General features: G+C 46.7%; 1 protein-coding gene across 1 annotated transcript in view; it reads right to left on the bottom strand.

Annotated features, from left to right (window-relative positions):
• PLEKHG4B (pleckstrin homology and RhoGEF domain containing G4B) overlaps positions 1 to 19,152 on the bottom strand; it is an 80,710-nt gene that overhangs the window by 8,545 nt on the left and 53,013 nt on the right. The window contains exons 7-15 of the mRNA XM_026019149.2: positions 18,878 to 18,964; positions 9,349 to 9,465; positions 8,984 to 9,082; positions 8,246 to 8,388; positions 7,618 to 7,756; positions 3,877 to 4,646; positions 1,512 to 1,764; positions 360 to 449; positions 55 to 285 (exon numbers count right to left, since the gene is read on the bottom strand). Coding sequence (XP_025874934.2) covers positions 55 to 285; positions 360 to 449; positions 1,512 to 1,764; positions 3,877 to 4,646; positions 7,618 to 7,756; positions 8,246 to 8,388; positions 8,984 to 9,082; positions 9,349 to 9,465; positions 18,878 to 18,964 — 1,929 coding nt within the window. The remainder of the gene's footprint in view (positions 1 to 54; positions 286 to 359; positions 450 to 1,511; positions 1,765 to 3,876; positions 4,647 to 7,617; positions 7,757 to 8,245; positions 8,389 to 8,983; positions 9,083 to 9,348; positions 9,466 to 18,877; positions 18,965 to 19,152) is intronic.

Here is a 19,152-nt window from a genome sequence, read left to right as displayed (position 1 = left end):
AGGCCACACCCTCCCTCAACTCAGGACAGCCCGTCAGGGCCTCGGGGCACTCACGTCACAGCCTCGGACAGCGTCCATGGCCAGCAGGTCGTTGCCGTGGCGCAGCTGGAAGCGTACCACACCCTGGGCGGCCCGAAGCTCGCTCAGCTCCTGCTCTGGGACGGGGCAGCGGCCAGCCTCCCTGACCAGGTCCTGCAGCAGCAGTGCGTACTTGCCCATGCGCTGCACCGGCTTCAGCAGGTAGGAGGCCAGGTCCATCTTGTCACCCAGCTGCCGCTGCTTGTCCTGCAAGGGCCGGGGCGAGAGGGTCAGCCGGGGCCAGGTGGGGGACAGCGCGGCTCGTGGGGTGGGGGGGTGACCTTGAAGAAGGCGTTGCCATGGCTGCAGAGTAGGGCATCCGACTGAGGCTTGTTCTTGCTGTAGAGCGCGTACATGCCGAACTGTTCCTCCTGCAAGAAGGGAGGACACGGGGCACCTGAGGGGGGCCAGGTCCAGTCTCTGCCTCTGCCCCCACCCTCTGTGTGCTGTGCCTCCCATGGGCAGGAGACAAGGAGGCTCAGCGCTGCCCTGGGATCACCGGGGCTTACCAGCACATTGATGCCAGAGATCTAGAATTGGGCGTTACAGGGCGTGGGGGAGAGGGCAGAGGCGGGCCTGGGACAGGGCATGGGGAGCCCAGAACCAAAGCTATGTTGACATTTGAAATTCTTGCCGTTGTTGTCAACATAAAGCAACACAGAGTTCATCTTCTGGCTAAAAGCACCTTCTTAGAAACAGCTGAAAAGATGCACCATGGAGTTGCTTTCACCCTCGGGCGTTTCCGTTGTGGGTGTCTACATTAGGAATGCGGAGGCCGCGTCTCACCTGCCCACGGCACAGGTGCCACTGCGTCCCCACTGCCTGGATCACTGCGTGGGGACTGCTAGGTGAAAGCATTTCTTTTCAAACTGAATTCAGAGTTTCATTAATGATCCAGACAGGGAGATATTCATATACACAGTTGGGAAGACTCTCACGGGGAGAGCAGCCCTCGTCTGGGGCACGTGCACAGTCCGGGAGCCTCCGCGGAAAGCCTGACCTGGCTTGCTCAGATGGCGGGCTGGCCCAGGCCCCACCTGGGAGGGAGCTGGCCGGCTGCAGCGGGAGGACTGAGGATGGGACCAGGTGGGCTCCCGTGTATAGGACGTGAACTGCTTCGGGCCAACAGCCTTGAGAAGTGAGCAGAGGGGTGTGTGGGTGACGATGCAGGCAAGGCCTCCAGCGTCGTGCGGCTCTGGGGGCCAAGGGTGCCTTCAGGTGGCACCAAGCAAAAACACTCGATGTGATCAGAGCCACAGCCTTCTTGTCTATTTTGGGGTCTGTTTATTGCTGGGTCTGCACGGATCCAAATCACCCGAAACATGGGCGTTGCCAGACCCAGCCTCTCAGAAGGCACCCTGGGCTGATGTCGCCTTCGCCTCCCACAGGGGCGCCTGCCGTGTGGACCCGGTGCCTGGGAGGGAGGGACTCACGTGTCTCAGGAACCCGCGGCCTGCCGCCAAGGGGCAGTGCTGGCAGCGCTCCAGCTCTGCCAGGAAGTGCTGGCGGTGGAAATCATAGAGGTTCTCCAGGTTCCCAAAAACGATGCTGTGCTTCCCTCGGAGGTCCTGGGGCAGGTCCGTTCTTTCCATTTCTGGAAAGTAATGGTCAATGACATACCCTAAGGACCGAACATACTCTCTCTCCGTGGACACCATCTCAGCCATGATGTGCTGCAGTCGGCTGCTGGAAGACAGAGGCGGTGGACACTCAGGCTGGTGCAGGCCTCGGCCTCACTCCAGGCCTCGGGAGACCCTAGGTCAGCGTCCCTCCTGCTTCACATAGAAACAAAATGCTGTGCAAACCCAGAGGAATAAACACGATCGTACGGGGCAGCAATGAATCCTGTCACGTGTGCTCTGTCACCTGACACTGCTCCTTTGATGGAAACGAGTAAGACTGGAGACACAGGAGGTGCATTATTAGAAGCTGCTTGCATGAAGTGCCTCTATACTGTTGGTCACAGCCTTTTAGGATAAAAGATCCTTCCAGAAGGTGGACAGGAGAGACTGCCAGGGCCCCTAACTTTTCAACCTGGAGTCCTCTGCCAGGACGGTTCTGGCAGGAGGAGGATTTGAACACTGCAAAGAGGACTGTGGTGGGAGCTCCAAGACCCCGGGAGCCAGGTTCCCATGCACTGCTAACCTACCAGAAGGGACTTCTGAAAATTCAGCTCTGTGTGGTGGAGACAGGGGACCCAGAGGCCGGAGGGGAAGCACAAGGCCTCGGGGCCCGGGATGGGGCCGAGGTGGGCAGCGGGAGGTGGACAGAGGGCTGTGCTGTGTCCAAGCTGGGGATGCGTCCCTGTTGCATGAGGCCCTTCAGAGGCGCCAGAGAGTTTCTTCCCGGCTGCCAGCAGCTTTCCCCAATTAATCCCCAGATACTCATGAAACTTCATAGTCTTTTTTTTTTTCTATTACGTGGATTTACTTGCTTTCTTTTAAACTGGAAAGCAGCTAAAAGCAACCGATGATAGGAGATACACCTGCAGTCAGAATGGCTGCTGGATGTGTCCATCTGTAGCTGGAGAGCCTGTCCCTTCCTGTCCCACACTCCCCACACCTCCCAAATACCTCCTGGCTAGTCAGGAGCCCTGACCCTCACGGCACTGCCCATAAGACACCTGAGGCCCCAGCCCCAGCCCCACAGCACAGTTCCTGTCCATATTTGCTGAAAACAGGCACCATTAAATATTCAGAAACAACACTAGCGTGGTCTGAGGATTTGGAACAAATGACTTGGAAACTGACACATGAGGACATAATGGTGGAAACTGACTACTGGCCTAGTGACAGGAAGTCCCTCTGGGCAACTGGCACAAGGCCTGGGTTTTCACGAGAGTGGGTTAGTTTAACGCTTTGTCCTACGGGCGCTGGTGCGGGAGGATATGCCCTGTGCGCTGTGCTGTGGGCCCAGGGCCTGTGACAGGTGAGAGGGGGATGGCTTCCCAAACTTGCTCCCCGCAGACTGAGGATGTCCGCTGTGGGTGCCTGGGGGCTCTTGGCAACTGGAGGGCCCCTATTCCTGCACTCTGTGCCTCTGGAACTTTCAAGATGTGCTCAGTGGAGCTGGAGGGTGGTTCTAACCTCCGGAAAAACCCTCAGGTGATCCCAAACGAAACCCTCCTGTTCCACCTCAAGTTTCACCCCAAATAGGGTACATAGGAACCTGAAACATAAAGGACAGTATTTGGTGGCCATCTCAGTTCAGAGATGTTCTCTGCCTGAGGAGGAAGCATGTCCACCAAGCAAACAAGCAAAGGACACGAGGAAGATGCCCCACTGCATCCACCCCACACACTGACAGGCTAGCAGTGCAAGCGGCAGGCTGTAGCACCAGGTGTGTTGCTACCTGTCATCAGGCCTGGGTGCACTTCCTGCCCACGTTTCCATCCTATGGTCAATAAAAGATATATTTTTTAATACAAATCTTCTTAAAGATTAAACAGATTCACGGACATTTCCATTTGGGCAACGGGCAAACACACGTACTTCTCACCTCCATGCTGAAAGACTTTTCCTAAAAAGTAATTTTTAAGGTAAAGTCTTCATACTTCAGGTGTGATTTTCTATAAATTGGCCTCAAATGATGAGAGCTGGTTGTGTAACCGTCAGAGCGCGTGAGCCATGAAAAAAGGAAGTAGTTTTCAATGACTATTCTGAACACAGGGAGGTAAATAACATCTTATCTAAAATCAAATGCAAGTGTGCTACCTGGACAGGACACGGTGGACCTGGAGGGATGTTTGTGGATTGCACTGACCACTACACCCACAGGCTGAAGGGGTGTCCGCCTCACCTTCCTGCTTGCTTGTTCCCGTCCTCCTTGGAAGGGTGGGTCCTGGAGGGAGAGGACAGACTCTGGTTCCGAGTGACCAGGGGGCTCTCAGCATGTGGCCTTGATGGGGGTTTCTTCTCGGAGGCCACGGTGCTGGTCACCTCCAGGCCCCTGATGAAGACCCCAGTGTGGCCTGGCCAGTGGGAGTCTCTGAGGCCACTGTCAAGCTGTGGAATCTCAAAGCTTTGTGTTTTTCTCATAGTTTTCTTCAGAGAATGTTTCCTGGGGTGGGAGGCAGGTGTCTGGATAGGCTCAGGGGAGCAAGTGGGGCTGTCGTGTGGGGAATGCACACCTGGGGCCAGGTGCTCATCCTCCTGCCTGTGCAGAGAGGCTTGGCCAGGGGGGCCAGGCAGCAGTGGGGCCCGCTCCCCAGCGGGACACTCTAGGTCAGTGGAGGGCATCCAGGATGGCTCATGGGGCCTCCTCTCAGCCTCCTGGCCCAGCTCATGCTTCAGGGGTCTGCAGCCCAGAGGCGGGGTGCCAGGATCTGGGGTAGCCCCAGACAGGGCCTCTTGGAAGCAGAGTTGGGTGTGCTGGCTCTGCAGCCATAAGGGGTGCCACCGATGTAGGGCCTGCGGGCTGCCCAGGCCTGCCACTGCCATGCTTGCCCCAGGGAAGCTCTGTGTAGTCAGCTCTGTGGCCTCCTGGTGCCAGCAATTCAGATACTCAGCGACGGGCTGTGGGCCCAGGTGTCCCAGGCACTCACCACACTGCAGCATCCACCTGTCCACCTGCATGGCAAAGGGGGATGCTGGTCAGGACAATGGAAGACTGTCATGGCCCCCTTGGCCTTGCCAATCCCACCCAATCTCATGCAGCTAATGAGCAACTCAGGTAAACCTGGTTCATGCTCCTTTTGCTCTGCAGGTGCCCCAAATCCAGGACCGTGGTAACCAGATGGCCAGAGCAACAGGAAGACCTCTCCACCCACCAAGGGAGTTGGTAGCCAGACTCGCCCCAAAGGCAGGCAAGATGAGTTTGCATCTGAGCCCAATGGGATCTGAATCCTCTACAGCCCCTAAGAATAGCAGGAGGAGTTGTTCCAGGGACGTCGGATGCCAGGGCTACACAGACTATGAAATCGGTAATTCCACACCTCTGCCTGGTGTAGAAGGCCGTGACGGGGACAGAGAGTCCCTAGCCCTGCCCAGGCCTTCCCTGATGCCTTAGATCCCATCAGGAAGAGCTGTGCTCCTGGGAATTCTGGCCCCAGCAGCCTGACAGCCAGGCAGTTCCAGGGTACTGGTGAGTTTGCATGGCATGTGCTGTGCTGCAGCAACTGTTCTAGGGTCTCTGGCAAGAAGTATACTTTTACAGCTGAGCTGAGAAGCACAGAAAAGTTCACGTGTTCATTTTGCTTGTCCCTTTGGAACAATAAGTTCCTCATACAGTGGCTGAGATCCCAGGGCATGCTGTCGGGGGTGGGGTGCTGGCCACTTGTCCCAGGGTGCAGCTCACTCTGGCCTGCAGGGACAGCGTGCCCTCCATGTCCATAGCACATGCAGATCCCTTGGAGGTGATTCCACGGCGGATGTCAGACAGATGGGCCCCTCAGGCCAGCGCTCCCTGCATCCACTTAGCCCGGTGCTCAGGCACCGTCTGAAGTCCCAGATCGCTTCCTCTGCTGTAGCCCATGAAGAAACTACCAGCACCAGCTTGGTGCTCACTCTGTTTCTATGTGTGTCTTCTGGTGTGGACACTCCATCAGCTGGCTGTGGGAGGTCTAGAACCCCCGCCGCCGCTGCCTGTTCTTCAGGCAGAGCAGCTCCAAGAGGCCAGGAATTCCTTTCCTCTTTCAAATCATAATTTGATCTATTCAGGAGAAGAATTTTGTATTTTTAAATGTGTGAAGGTTCCATGATCATGGGGGAAAGGAGTATCAGACACACTCAGGAGCTGGTTCCCACGGCTGTGCACCCATCCTGATGCAAACCAGCCGCGCACTCGGATGTATCATCAGTGGCTGCACAGCATCACTGCCTCTCAGTTTGTAACCGCTGTTTCTACCTATAGGCCCCTTTCAGTCTGTGGATGGGAATCAACAGGTCTCATGGCTCAAGGGTGTAACTGGGCAGGCTGTTTGCAGGAAATGGAAATAAGATAATTGAAACATGGATCCAGAACTTTCCATCTTGCAACTTGTTACTATGCAAAATGTATCCCAGAGATGCTCTTTAGGTGGTGGCACAAGGAAACTCTGGGGCTGTCTGGGAGAGCTGGGCCGTGGAGGGGGGGCAACGGCAGCCCTGCCCACCCCACAGCTTCCTGTAGCAACATCGTTCATTCACAGTGAACACGTCCCGGGTTAAGACTTCATTTTTATGCATTTTCTCCTTGGACAGCAACGCCAGGGGTTGTTAGGGACCACAGAAGAGGTGATGGGGTTGGATCTACGGCCACTGAACTCTGCTGTGACCCGATGCACAGGCAGAGGAGAGACATCAGAGCACACACGCTTCGTAGACAGAGTAATAGAGAAAAATGTCAAATCTGGGTTTTTACAAACATGACCTGAGAACCTCTGGATAGAAGAGCAGGAAATGGTCAACGGAGCAGAGACCCCTCAGGGCTGAAGTCCCACCTCTAGCCTCACAGAAAGAAATTCTGGTTGGTTTGAAGATATAAATGGAAAAATTCAAACCATAAAAGTTTTAGGGTGGAATGCATCAGTCGTTCTGTGACCCTAAGGTAGAAATTTCAATCCTAGGCAAAGCTGAAGGACAATCACAAACCAGGGAAGACGCTCACCATGTGACCAGAGGTGAGTTACATGCATAACAGTGAAAATTTGAGCTGTGCAAGCCTGCCAGTGTGTGGAATAGCCATTTCTTAGAGAATAAATACAAATAACCCACAGACAGATGAAGAAGTATTTATTTTCATGTCAGTAGGAAGAGATGCTCTCCAGGCTGCTGCTGAGAATCTAAACTGGGCAGGCTGCTTGCCAGGCCACCTGGCATATGTGTAAAAACCTCAGAAATTGCAGCCCTAACCCCACCATCCCTGTCCCTACGAACCTATCCTAAGTAAATAATCACAAAGTATGAACGACAGGTGCAGTGATGTGCACAAGAGTGAGAAATAGGAGAGCCCAGGACTTGGGCCAGAGCTAGATGAACACGGAAGGTGAGGCTTGCACACACCACCATGCATGCCGGCCATCCTGGGGACCTCACCTGAGGATGCCCTGACAGTGGCCATCCCCCTGCCCTGACAGCCCCAAAGGGACACACGGGCCTCCAGAGAAGGCCTCCAGCCCCTCTAGACCTTGCCCTACACTGACTGCTGGCCATGCATGCACTCCTGCTTCACATTCTCTTATATGGAAATAGTGGTTGATAAAAGCATAAGGTTTAAATAAAAATATGTGGAAACTTTTGAAAGCTTCTATATGCATATGTATATGGAGAAAAGTCTGGTTTATAATATACTGCATGTTAACAGTTATTTCAGGAGCAGAGTTTTTTTTTTTTAAGATTTTATTTATTTATTCATGAGAGACATACACAGAGAGACAGGCAGAGACACAGGCAGAGGGAGAAACAGGCTCCACGCAGGGAGCCCGATGTGGGACTCGATCCTGGGTCTCCAGGATCACGCCGTAGGCTGTAGGCGGCGCTAAACCGCTGAGCCACCAGGGCTGCCCAGGAGCAGAGTTTCAAAATGTTTTTCTCTTTTGGTTTCTCAGATTGGAGTACTTACCTGGCCTCGTCCCTCCTGGAGCATCCTTATTTCCCGTAGCCTCTCCAGCTCCTGCAGACATCTGTTGGAGGTGAGGACCAGCCTATGGACCTCTTCGTCCACTTGGTTGTACAGCCTGGAGGCGACCTTGATGGCATCCCTGGAAGAGAAAGTGTCAGAAAACCAAGTCCTGACCACTAGCTGTTCATGGCAATCACCCGAGGAATATGCTGTTGGTGACAACCTAGTTAAAAAGGGAAAACTGCACTCTTTACATCCTTACATCTAACACAAAAGGGGATGCTCCAAGGAGGTCCACAACCAGAGCAGGAACAGGAACATGCCTGGGAACCACGGGTGCATGCCTGAGAGGTGGTAGGAAAATGTGGTGGGTGGACAGGGCTCCCCAGGACAGAATTAGACAGAGAAGCATTCAGTCAGGACCTCTGCTGAATCCATTATGGTGGGTTTGCCTTCCACTTGAGCATCCAAGGAATCTGCTACATTTTTTGGAGGATACAAACATAGATAGATTTTGGTCCAATGTGTGCCCATGGGAAAGAATGGAGGTTTGGACCCCTGGGAGCTGTTGCATGTGACAGAATTGGACATCTTCCCCAGGGATGGGCTGCCCCAGCACGACACTCACTGGTAGTCTTGGCTGCTACCAAGCTGCTCCCTCTTCAGCCGTGCCAGCATGGTGCCACCTTCTAGCCGGAGGGCGACCAGTAGTGCATCTTCCAGAACACACTTCATCATTGCCTTATGCTTGTTGATTAAGTCTGTGACCTCCTGCATGGGGTGGGAGAAGCATACATAGAACCCTCTCTTCCATGGGGAGTGGACCTATATTCTTGTCCTCATCAATCAAGCTGAAAGCAGGGTCCAACTAACACTTGACACCTGTCCCAGCAGGAAAGTAATGCTGCCCCGGATGCTCTCGCCCAAGGGATGGTGGGACTAAGGACAGGAAAAAGAGGGGAAGTGTGGAACTTGGCAGCAGGAGGAGAGTTGGCATTTGGACAGGGATGTATGGATCTTGCCCACACACCCTGCAAACTCTGCCGAGGTGTCTCTGAGGCCTCTCTAGGCTGCTGATTTTCCTCCAGCCAGTCCACTTCTGTGTCCCAACAGTAATTACTCAGGCATTGGTGGCACACCAACACACGTATTGGTTGCAGTGGTGTTGTTTCTCTTCTGGGCATGGTGGAAGTTTTTTTTCTTTTTTGGTCACAGGGGGAGGAAGTGGTCTTTTGGAAGTCCTTTGCTAATTGAAAGGGATTTAAATCAAAATGGGTTTGAAAATCTCTGCTATGGATGGTGGATTTGGATAAACCTCTTCCCATCTACCTACTTGTGAAATAAAGTAAAATACATGAGAACCTACCTGTGTTGTGCTTAGAGTTCTGTGAATATTCAGGGAGTGGACTGAATTTTGTAGGAATACAATGGCATCCTCGCAATCTGTGGTGAAGGACTCCAGCTTCTATCATGGTGGGAGAGGTATGAGACGACAGATACACCGTTAGTGTCCACAGGAGCGCCAGAGAGCAGCACCCTCCCAGCCCAGAACTGGACTTTAGCGGTACTCCCAAGCCTGCCACACAGTGGCTCTCCAGCAGCCTGTGAATGGCAGTTGTGATGGGCACGACACTCAGGGTAGGGATGCCTGTTCAGGTGTGAGTAAAAACATCTGCATAAGGAGAAGTCCCAGGAGACTGGTAGGTGCAGTGGCTGTGAGATATACCTTACCCTACGGAAGCAGATCCAGTCACTATGGCTGTAGGGAAAGGAGCCATCGAGGTCTGCGGTCAGCTGTGAGCTGTCGACAAGCTTGTGCAAGGCCTTCAGGGAGCCCACCACCTCACACTGCCAAGGAGAAGCATTCACTGGTTACGTCCACAGATGCATCCATCAGAAAGACCACTGTGATGGTTCACTCCTGGGAGAGCTACCACTGAGAGGGTTGAGAGGCAGGTTTAGGGTCCAGTGGCACTGCCTTGCTGGTGGCATTAATGGGTTGAATGTGTTTGGGAACAGGGATGAAGGTGGGGAGAAATGAAAGGAAAAGGCAGCAAAGAGGAAGAACAGAGAGGTACCAATTAAGAAAAAAAAAAGGAAAAATTGAAAAGGAAGAGACGACAAGATGATAGGGGAGGAAGGGGAGGAAACAAATGAAACAGGGATGTGCTATTCTGAGATACAGAGTTGGCCCTTCCCAGACAACCCAAGGGGAAGTATAACAACAACCAAGTGAAAGCTCTGGAGGGCACACTAAACCATATTTCTTGAGGAGAGCAATTGAAACATGGATGAGGCATCAGCAGGGGGTGAGCTCCCCATCTGCGGGGCTCTGGCCTGAAGGCAGGATGCAAACATGGTGAGACTGGATTGGCTGAGGCTCTGATAGCAAACAGGTATTTCTGTGGCCTGAAGAGCCAGGAAAGAATGCTGGGGAGGAATGTGGACGTCAAATACCACAAGGGAGAAAGCCAGGGATTGGGAGCTCCCATACTGTGTAAACTGTGCCCAGGACTCTGGCTGACCCCGAACCATGTATGCAGCAGGGAATACACTAGGTAGCTAAAGGCAAAAGAACTGAACTGGACCTACATGGGGGACATTTTTCAGTTTGAGTCCAACCAAGTCAAATGCATTTCAAAACAGTCCTTTGTGGAGGTTTATAGTAGAATCCAGAGTTAGCATATTCAACAATATTCAGCAGAACATTCATATGTCTGGAATATAATTCAAAATTACTTGACAGATGAAGAATCAGGAAAATGTGGCTCATTTTCAAGGGAAATGACAACCAACAGAAGCCAACCCAGAAAAGACTTGTATGTTGGAATTATTAGATAAGGACTTTAAAGCTGTGGTCATAACCACGCTCAGCGATGTAAAGGAAAAACGCCTGCAATTACTGAGAGAATAGGAAATCTTAGCAGAGACAGAGAAAATATGTTTTTAAAACCACTGGAAATTTCACAGCTGAAAAACACAATAACTGAACTAAAAAATGTCAATAGATGGGCATAATAGCTGAATGGAGATGAATAAAGCATGGAGTTAGTGACATTGAAGCTAGATGAGAGAGAAAAAAGTAGAAAAAAAATAAGTCTAAAGACCTTTGGGGCAAGATCGCTTGAGGAGGAGGAGATAAGATGGCGGAGTAGTAGGATGACCCTATGCTTGCCTCATCGCTCCAACACAGCTAGATTATTATACATCATTCTGAGCTCCCAGAATGAGAGAACCTCTGAGGCCTGAGAGAACAGACTGCATTACCTGAGGGCCATGGTGAAAGTAGGAGGTACAGAGACATGTGATTTGGGGGAGAAAAGAACTGTAAGCACAGCAGAGGAAAGGGAGGCCTGATCACGGATAGAGGATAGAGACAGGGAGAGAGAAAGCAGCACACAGGGAATTGCATAAGAAAAACACTTGCCCAAAAGTGCTGACTGGGAAAATGAAAGGGCCATATTTTTATAAGCAGCAGCGCGGAAAGTCTGAAGTTGTAGCAGTCTGCACTTGCCAGGGTCAACCCTGGTAGACACAGTGGTGCTCCTGTGGAGAAGAGAGGCAGAGGCCCAGGAGCAGACAGTATGATCTGAGGAGCCCCTGGGTCGCGCTGAGAGAGATAGTTCTGCTTGTTGGGAGTGCTTTACCTCTCCAGGGACAGAAAAGCCCGTGGGTGCCATAAAGCTGCCCTGGTCATTAGCATAGAGCAGAAGCACCTGCTGAGGGCAGCTAACTTGGATGCCGGCTCTTTGCTACAATTCACCATAAAATCCAAGCTCCTGCGCAGTTGTGCAATTGCTTTTCTAGGACCAAAGACACCAGCCACACCGTGATGAGACCCTCCTACAGAGTACCAGCTTGGGTCTGCACTGTGTCAGCTCCCTAAAATTTAGGGTTTTGAAGCCCAGCCGCACATCTAAGATAAAACACAGGAGAAGCATACTGCTGAGTGGGCAGACAGCTCTGACACAGACAGGGTGAAAGCAGGGATCTGATGGAAGACTGGGACACAGGAGGGGGATTGTTTGCTCTTCTGTGAGGGCTTCCTGAACAGCAGGGGATGTGAACTCTCCTCTCTGGGGAAGAGAGCAGGCCCACACTGTTTTTCACCTCTCCCATCAGTAAGGACAGACTTCAGCAAGCTGCACAGCACACATAATGAAGGCTTGAGCTGCTTACACTAAGCCCTGCCCCCCTGCGCTCTGCAGGTGCCTTCTTAACTACAGCAAGTGTGATTGAGAGCCAGAGCAGCAGCGGGCCCCTCCCCCAGAAGACCAGCACAAATCCCTTGCATGCACTAGGTCTACTGATCATAGACTGCTGCAAAGCTTCAGCTCTAGTGGAAATAGGATTAGGCACAGGCTTTCCTAGCTCACAAAAGTCAGAGACCTAGATAAAATGCCAAGATGGAGGAATTCATCCCTAAGAGAGAATGAGAAGAGGTCACCACTAGGGAACTAATCCAAATAGATACAAGTAATATGCCTGAACCAGAATTTAAAACAACAATCATAAGGATGCTAGCTGGGCTTGAAAAGCATAGAATATAGCAGACAAATCCTGACTGCAAAGATAAAGACCTAAAAATGACTCCAGCTGAAATAAAAAATTATATAACTTAGATGCAAAACCAACCAAATGTAATGACCACAAGAATGGAAGAACAGAGGAATGAATAAATGACACAGAAGATAAAACTATGGAAAATAATGAAGCTGAAAAGAAGAGGGAAAGAAAGATACTGGATCATAAATGTGGACTTAGGGAAGTCAGGAACTCCATAAAGTATAATAACATTCATATAATAGGAGTCCAGAGGAAGGGAGGGAAAAGGGGGCAGAATGTTTATTTGAACAAATTATAAGTGAAAATTTCCCTTATCTGGAGAAGGAAATAGTCATCCAAATCCAGAAGGTACAAAAAACTCCCATCAAAATCAACAAAAACTGGCCAACACCAAGAGATATTGTAGTAAAATTTGCAACTTAAAGAGATAAGAAAAAGAAAAAATCCTGAAAGCAACGAGAAAAAAGAAATCCCAACCTATAAGGGAAGACAAATCAGGTTAGCATCAGATGTCTCCAAATAAACCTGGCAGGCCAGAGGAAAGTGGCATGATATATTCAACAGGCTTAAGGGGAAAAATCTGCAGCCAAGAAGACTCTATATACCAAGGCTATCATTCAGAACAGAAAGAGAGATAAAGTGTTTCCCAGACAAACAAAAACTAAAGGAGCTAATGACTACTAAGCCAGCCCTGCAAGACATATAAAAGGGGATTCTTTGAGTGGAAAGGACCAAAAACTAGAAGGGCAAGAGAAAAATCTCCAGAAACAATGATTTTATAAGTAATACAGTGGCAATAAATTCATATCTATCAATAATCACTCTGAATGTAAATGGACTAAATGCTCCAATCAAAAGATGTAGGGTATTAGAATGGATAAACAACAACAACAAAACAAGACCCATCTATATGTTGCCCACAAGAGACTCATTTTAGATCTAAAGACACCTGCAGACTGAAAGTGAGGGGGAGAGAACCATTTACCTGATGGATGTCAAAAGAAAGCCAGAGGAGCCATATTTATATAAAATTAGATTTGAAACCAAAAACTGTAAAAAGAGATGAAGAAGGGTACTATCATAATAAAGGGGACAATTCACAAGAATTGTTGAATACTTGTAAATATTGTATTTACAATTTACAATTGTAAATATTTATACTCCCAACTTAGGAGCACCCAAATACATACAACAATTAACAATAAACACAAAGGAACTCATTGATAATAATCCAGTAACAGTAGGGGACTTTACCACCCACCTACAGCAATGGGCAGATCATCTCAGCAGAAGATCAACAAGGAAACAGGAGCTTTGAATGATACGCTGAGCCAGATGGACTTCACGGATATATTAGGAACATTCCATCCTAATGCAACAGAACACACATTCTTCTAGAGTGTGCAGGGAACGTTCTCCAGAACAGATCACATACTGGGTCACAAATCAGGAATCAACTGGTACAAAAAGATCAAGATCATACCATGTGTTTTCTCAGACCACAACACTATGAAACTTGAAGTCAATCATAAGAAAAAATCTGGAAAGACCACAAATACATGGAGGTTAAACAACATGCTACTAAAGAATGAATGGGTAAACCAGGAAATCAAAGAAGAAATAAAACATACATGGAAACAAGTGAGAATGAAAACATGATGGCCCAAAACCTTTGGGATGCAGCCAAAGCACTTCTAAGAATGAAGTACATAGCAATACAGGGTCTTCCTCAAGAAGCAAGAAAAATCTCAAATGCACAATCTAACCTTACACCTGAAGGAGCTAGAAAAGGAATGACAACTAAAGCCTGAAGTCAGCAGAGAAGGGAAATAATAAATAATATTAGAGCAAAAATAAATGATATAGAAATAAACCAAACAGTAAAACAGGTCAATGAAATCAGGAGCTGATTCTTCAAGAAAATCAATTAAATTGATAAATCCCTAGCCAGACTTATCACAAAAAAAAAGAAAAGAGAGAGCAAGAGAAAGAACTCAAAAATAAAAGCACAAATGAGAGAGGATAAATAATAACAACCTCATAGAAATACAAACAATTATAAGAGAATATTATGAAAAACTATAAGCCAGCAAATTAACAACCTAAAAGAAATGGATAAATTCCTAAAAACCTACCAAACCTATCAAAACTGAAACAGGAAGAAACAGAAAATTTGAACAGACTCATAACAAGCAAAGAAATTTAATCAGTAACAAAAATCTCCCAACAAACAAAATTCCAGGACCAAATGGCTACACAGGCAAATTCTACCAAACACTTCAAGAAGAGTTAATACCTATTATTTTGAAACTATTTTGAAAAATGAAAAAGGAAGGAAAACTTCCAAATCCATCTTAGAAGGTCAGTATTACCAAAATCAAAGACATCACTAAGAAAGAGAACTATAGGCCAAAATTCCTGATGAACATGAATGCAAAAATTCTCAACAAAATGTTAGCAAACTGAATCCAACAATACATTAAAAAAATCATTTACCATGATCAGGTGGGATTTATTTATTCAGTATAAGGGGTGGTTCAATATTTGCAAACCAATCAGCATGGGATAGCACATCAATGAGAGAAAGAATAAGAACCATGTGATCCTTTCAATAGACACAGAAAAAGCATTTGATGAAGTAACATCCATTCATAATAAAGCCCTCAACAAAGTGGGTTTAGAGAAAACATACCTCAACATAATAAAGGCCATTTATGAAAAATCCACAGCAAACATCATCCTCAATGGGGAAAAAATAAGCTCTTTTCCTCTACAGTCAGGATCAAGACAGGGATGTCCAGTCTCACCACTGTTGTTTAACATAGCACTGGAAGTCCTAGCCACAGCAATCAGACAACAAAAAGTAATAAAAAGCATCTAAATCAGCAAGCAAGGAGTCAAACTCTCACTATTTGCAAACAACATGATACTCTATATAGGAAACCCAAAAGACTCCACCAAAAAACTACTAGAACTGATACAGAAATTCAGAAGTCAAAGCATACAAAATCAATGTACGGAAATCCTGTTGCATTTCTATACACCAATAACGAAGCAGCAGAAGAAAAATTAAGGAAAATAATAAGACACTTAGAAATAAACCTAACTGGGGGATCCCTGGGTGGCGCAGCAGTTTGGCGCCTGCCTTTGGCCCAGGGCGCGATCCTGGAGACCCGGGATCGAATGCCACGTCAGGCTCCCGGTGCATGGAGCCTGCTTCTCCCTCTGCCTGTGTCTCTGCCTCTCTGCCTCTCTCTCTCTCTCTCTCTCTCTCTCTCTCTGTGACTATCATAAATAATTAATTAATTAATTAATTAATTAATTAATTAATTAAAAAAATAAAAATAAAAAAGAAATAAGAAAGTAAAAAAAAAAAAGAAATAAACCTAACTGGGCAGCAGCCCAGGTGGCTCAGTGATTTAGCGCCGCCGTCAGTCCAGGGCATGATCCCAGAGACCCAGAATGGAGTCCCACATCAGGCTCCCTACGTGGAGCCTGCTTCTCCCTCTGCCTGTGTCTCTGCCTCTCTCTCTCTCTCTCTGTCTCTCAAGAATAAATAAATAAATAAATCTTTTTTCAAAAAAGAAAGAAACCTAACCAAAGAGGTGAAAGACCTATACTCTGAAAACTATAAAACACTGGTGAAAAAAAATTGAAGAGGACCCAAAGAAACAGAAAGACATTCCATGCTCATGGATTGGAAGAACAAATACCATTAAAACATCTATACTACCCAAAGCTATCTACAGATTTAATGCATTCCTATCAAAACACCATAAGTATTCTTCACAGAGCTGTAACAAACAATGGTAAAATTTGTATGGAACCACAAAAGACCCCAAATGGCCAAAGCAACCTTGAAAAAGAAAAGCAAAGGTAGAGGCATCATAATTCTGGACTTCAAGTTATATTACAAAGCTGTAGTGATCAAAATAGGTATCGGCACAAAAATGGACACATGAATAGAGAACCCAGAATAGAGAACTCAGAAATAGACCCTCAACTATCAGTTCAACTAATCTTCAACAAAGTGGGAGAGAATATCCAATGGAAAAAAGACCATCTCTTCAACAACTGGTGTTGGGAAAACTGGAGAGCAACATGCAAAAGAATGAAACTGGACCACTTTCTTACACCATACACAAAAATAAACTCAGAATGGATGAGAGACCTAGATGTGAGACCTGAAACCATAAAAATTCTAGAAAAGAGCACAGGCTATAATTTCTCTGACATTTACCATAACAACCTGTTTCTAGATGTGTTTGCTGAGGCAAGGGAAATAAAACCAAAAATAAACTATGGGGACTCCATCAAAATAAGAAGTTTCTGTGCAGCAAAGGAAACAATCAGCAAAACTGAAAGGTAACCTGAAGAATGGGAGAAGATACTTGCAAATGTCATATGCAACAAAGGGCTAATACTCAAAATACATAAAGAAGTTATACAGTTCAATGCCCCCAAAAACAATCTGATTACAATGGGCAGAAGACATGAACAGACATATCTACAAAGAAGATATCCAGATGGCCAACAGACAGACATGTGAACAAAAGATGCTCAGCGTCATTCATCATCAGGGAAATGCAGACCAGAACCACAATGAGATCCCACCTCACACCTGCCAGAAGGGCTAAGATCAGTAACACAAGAAAAAACAAGTGTTGGTGAGGATATGAGAAAGGGGAGCCCTCGTGTACTGTGGGTGGGAATGCCAGCTGGAGCAGCTACTCTGGAAAATACTATGGAGGTTCCTCAAAAAGTTAAAAATAGAGCTATCCTATGACCCAGTAATTGCACAATTGGGTATTTACCCGAAGGATAAAAAAATACTAATTCAAAGGGATGCCTACACCCTGGTGTTTATAGCAGCAATACCTACAGTAGTCAAACTATGGAGAGAGCCCAAATATCCAAGAACTGATGAATGGATTAGGAAGATGTGGTCTATATGCACAATAGAATACTACTTAGCCATCAGAAAGGACAAAACCTTGTCATTTGCAATTATGTGGATGGGGCTAAAGAGTATTATGCTCAGCAAAATAAATCAGTCCGAGAAAGACAAATACCACATGATTTCACTTATATGTGGAATTTAAGAAACAAAATGATGAACATAGGAGAAGAGGGAAAAAGAGAGAAGAGAGAGCCAAACCAGAAGAGGCTCTTTTTTAAATTTTTATTATTTTTTAAAGATTTTATTTATTTATTCATGAGAGACACACACAGAGAGAGAGAGAGAGAGAGAGAGAGAGAGAGAGGCAGAGACATAGGCAGAGTGAGAAGCAGGCTCCATGCAGGGAGCCTGATGTGGGACTCGATCCCAAGTCCCCAGGATCACACCCTGGGCAGAAGGCAGGCGCTAAACCGCTGAGCCACCCAGGCATCCCGAGGCTCTTTTTTTTAAAAAGGTTTTTTTAAATTTATTCATGAGAGAGACAGAGAGAAGGCAGAGACATAGGCAGAGGGAGAAGCAGGCTCCATGCAGAGAGCCCAATGCAGGACTTGATCCCAGAACCCTGGGACCACACTCTGAACCAAAGGCACACGCTCAACCTCTGAGCCACCCAGTTGTCCCCATAAGAGACTCTTAACAACAGAGAACACACTGAGGGTTGATGGAGGCAGGTAGGTGGGGGAGCGGCCAGATAGGGGATGGGCATGAAGGAGGGCACTTGTTATGATGAGCACTGGGTGTTGTGTGTAAGTGATGAATCACTAAATTCTACTCCTGAAACCAATATTGCACTGTATGTTAACTAACTAGAATTTAAACAGAAATTTAAAAAAAAATAAGTAAAATTAGACTGTGGGGACAGTTGCACAATTCCACACATACACTAAAAATCATTGAATTGGCTTGATAAATGAATTGTATAGGATATGAATTATGTGTCAGTAAAGTTGTTTTTGAAAAGAAAGAGAAAGAAAACTTCTAGACTGTCACTTCTTGAAATTCCAAAAAATAAAAATGCAACAAAGAGTGAAAAACAAAAAAAAAAAGACCTATGGAGCAATATCAGTGTGTATAACTGTAATTGTAGAATGAGAAGAGAGAATGAGGCAGAAAAAAACATTTCAAAAAATGACGAATAAAAATTTCCTGAATTTGCTGGTAGACGTAAATGTAAAAATTCAAGTTTAGCCCAACCTAAGAGGATAAAGATGAAGAAAGCCATGCCTAGTCACATTATAGTCGATTTGCTGAAAAGAAGAGAAAATCTTGGAAGTAACCAAAGGAAAATGATATTTTCCACAGATGAACAATTATTTAAAATACAAAACAAACTTTTCATTAGAAGCTATGGAAGCCAGAAGACAAGAGAACACCTTTAAAGTGCTGGGCAAACAAACAAAAATCTACTGTAAGCCAGAAATCTGTATCTAGCAAAATATCCTTCAAGAATTAAGGCAAAATAAAGAGTTTTTAGATAAAACAGAAGCAAGAAGAGGAGAGAAAACAAACGAGCTGGAGAAGAAAAATCAGATTTTTAAAAGTTTTCTGATATTATGCTCTATAGGGCTTCTGCAAAAATTTAAGGATTTGGTGATGGGTTTTCAGGATCTTATATGGATGCAGCCAGAGTTCACATAGAGTTTTCTATATGTTTTATCTTATATATGTATCTTAATATTTAATTTTATGCATCACTCAGAATCATATCTAATGCTGAGGGTCTAACACCATTACCTCAATTGTTCCATCCTTGTCAGGCCTAAACGCTGATTCTTTATTCACCAACAGCACAATACTATGAATTATGGGAGGAGATGTGTTCTGAAATAAGAAAGAAATACCAATTAGCTTTGTAATTCTTAACTTCATTGACTTAATAGAACTGTCTAACTTTGAGGGGTGCTACTTCTGCTCTGCTGTTTTCCCCAAACACCTAGAATGCATAAAATGTAATTGTCTTTGCTCTAAACGGAAATTATTTTCCCTTGTAAATTTTAATGTAATCAAGT

The sequence above is a fragment of the Vulpes vulpes genome, chromosome 3 (assembly GCF_048418805.1).
Source record: "Vulpes vulpes isolate BD-2025 chromosome 3, VulVul3, whole genome shotgun sequence".
Taxonomy (NCBI): domain Eukaryota; kingdom Metazoa; phylum Chordata; class Mammalia; order Carnivora; family Canidae; genus Vulpes; species Vulpes vulpes.
The sequence above is the reverse complement of the archived record's forward strand: the minus strand, read 5'-3'. Positions and strand labels throughout refer to the sequence as shown.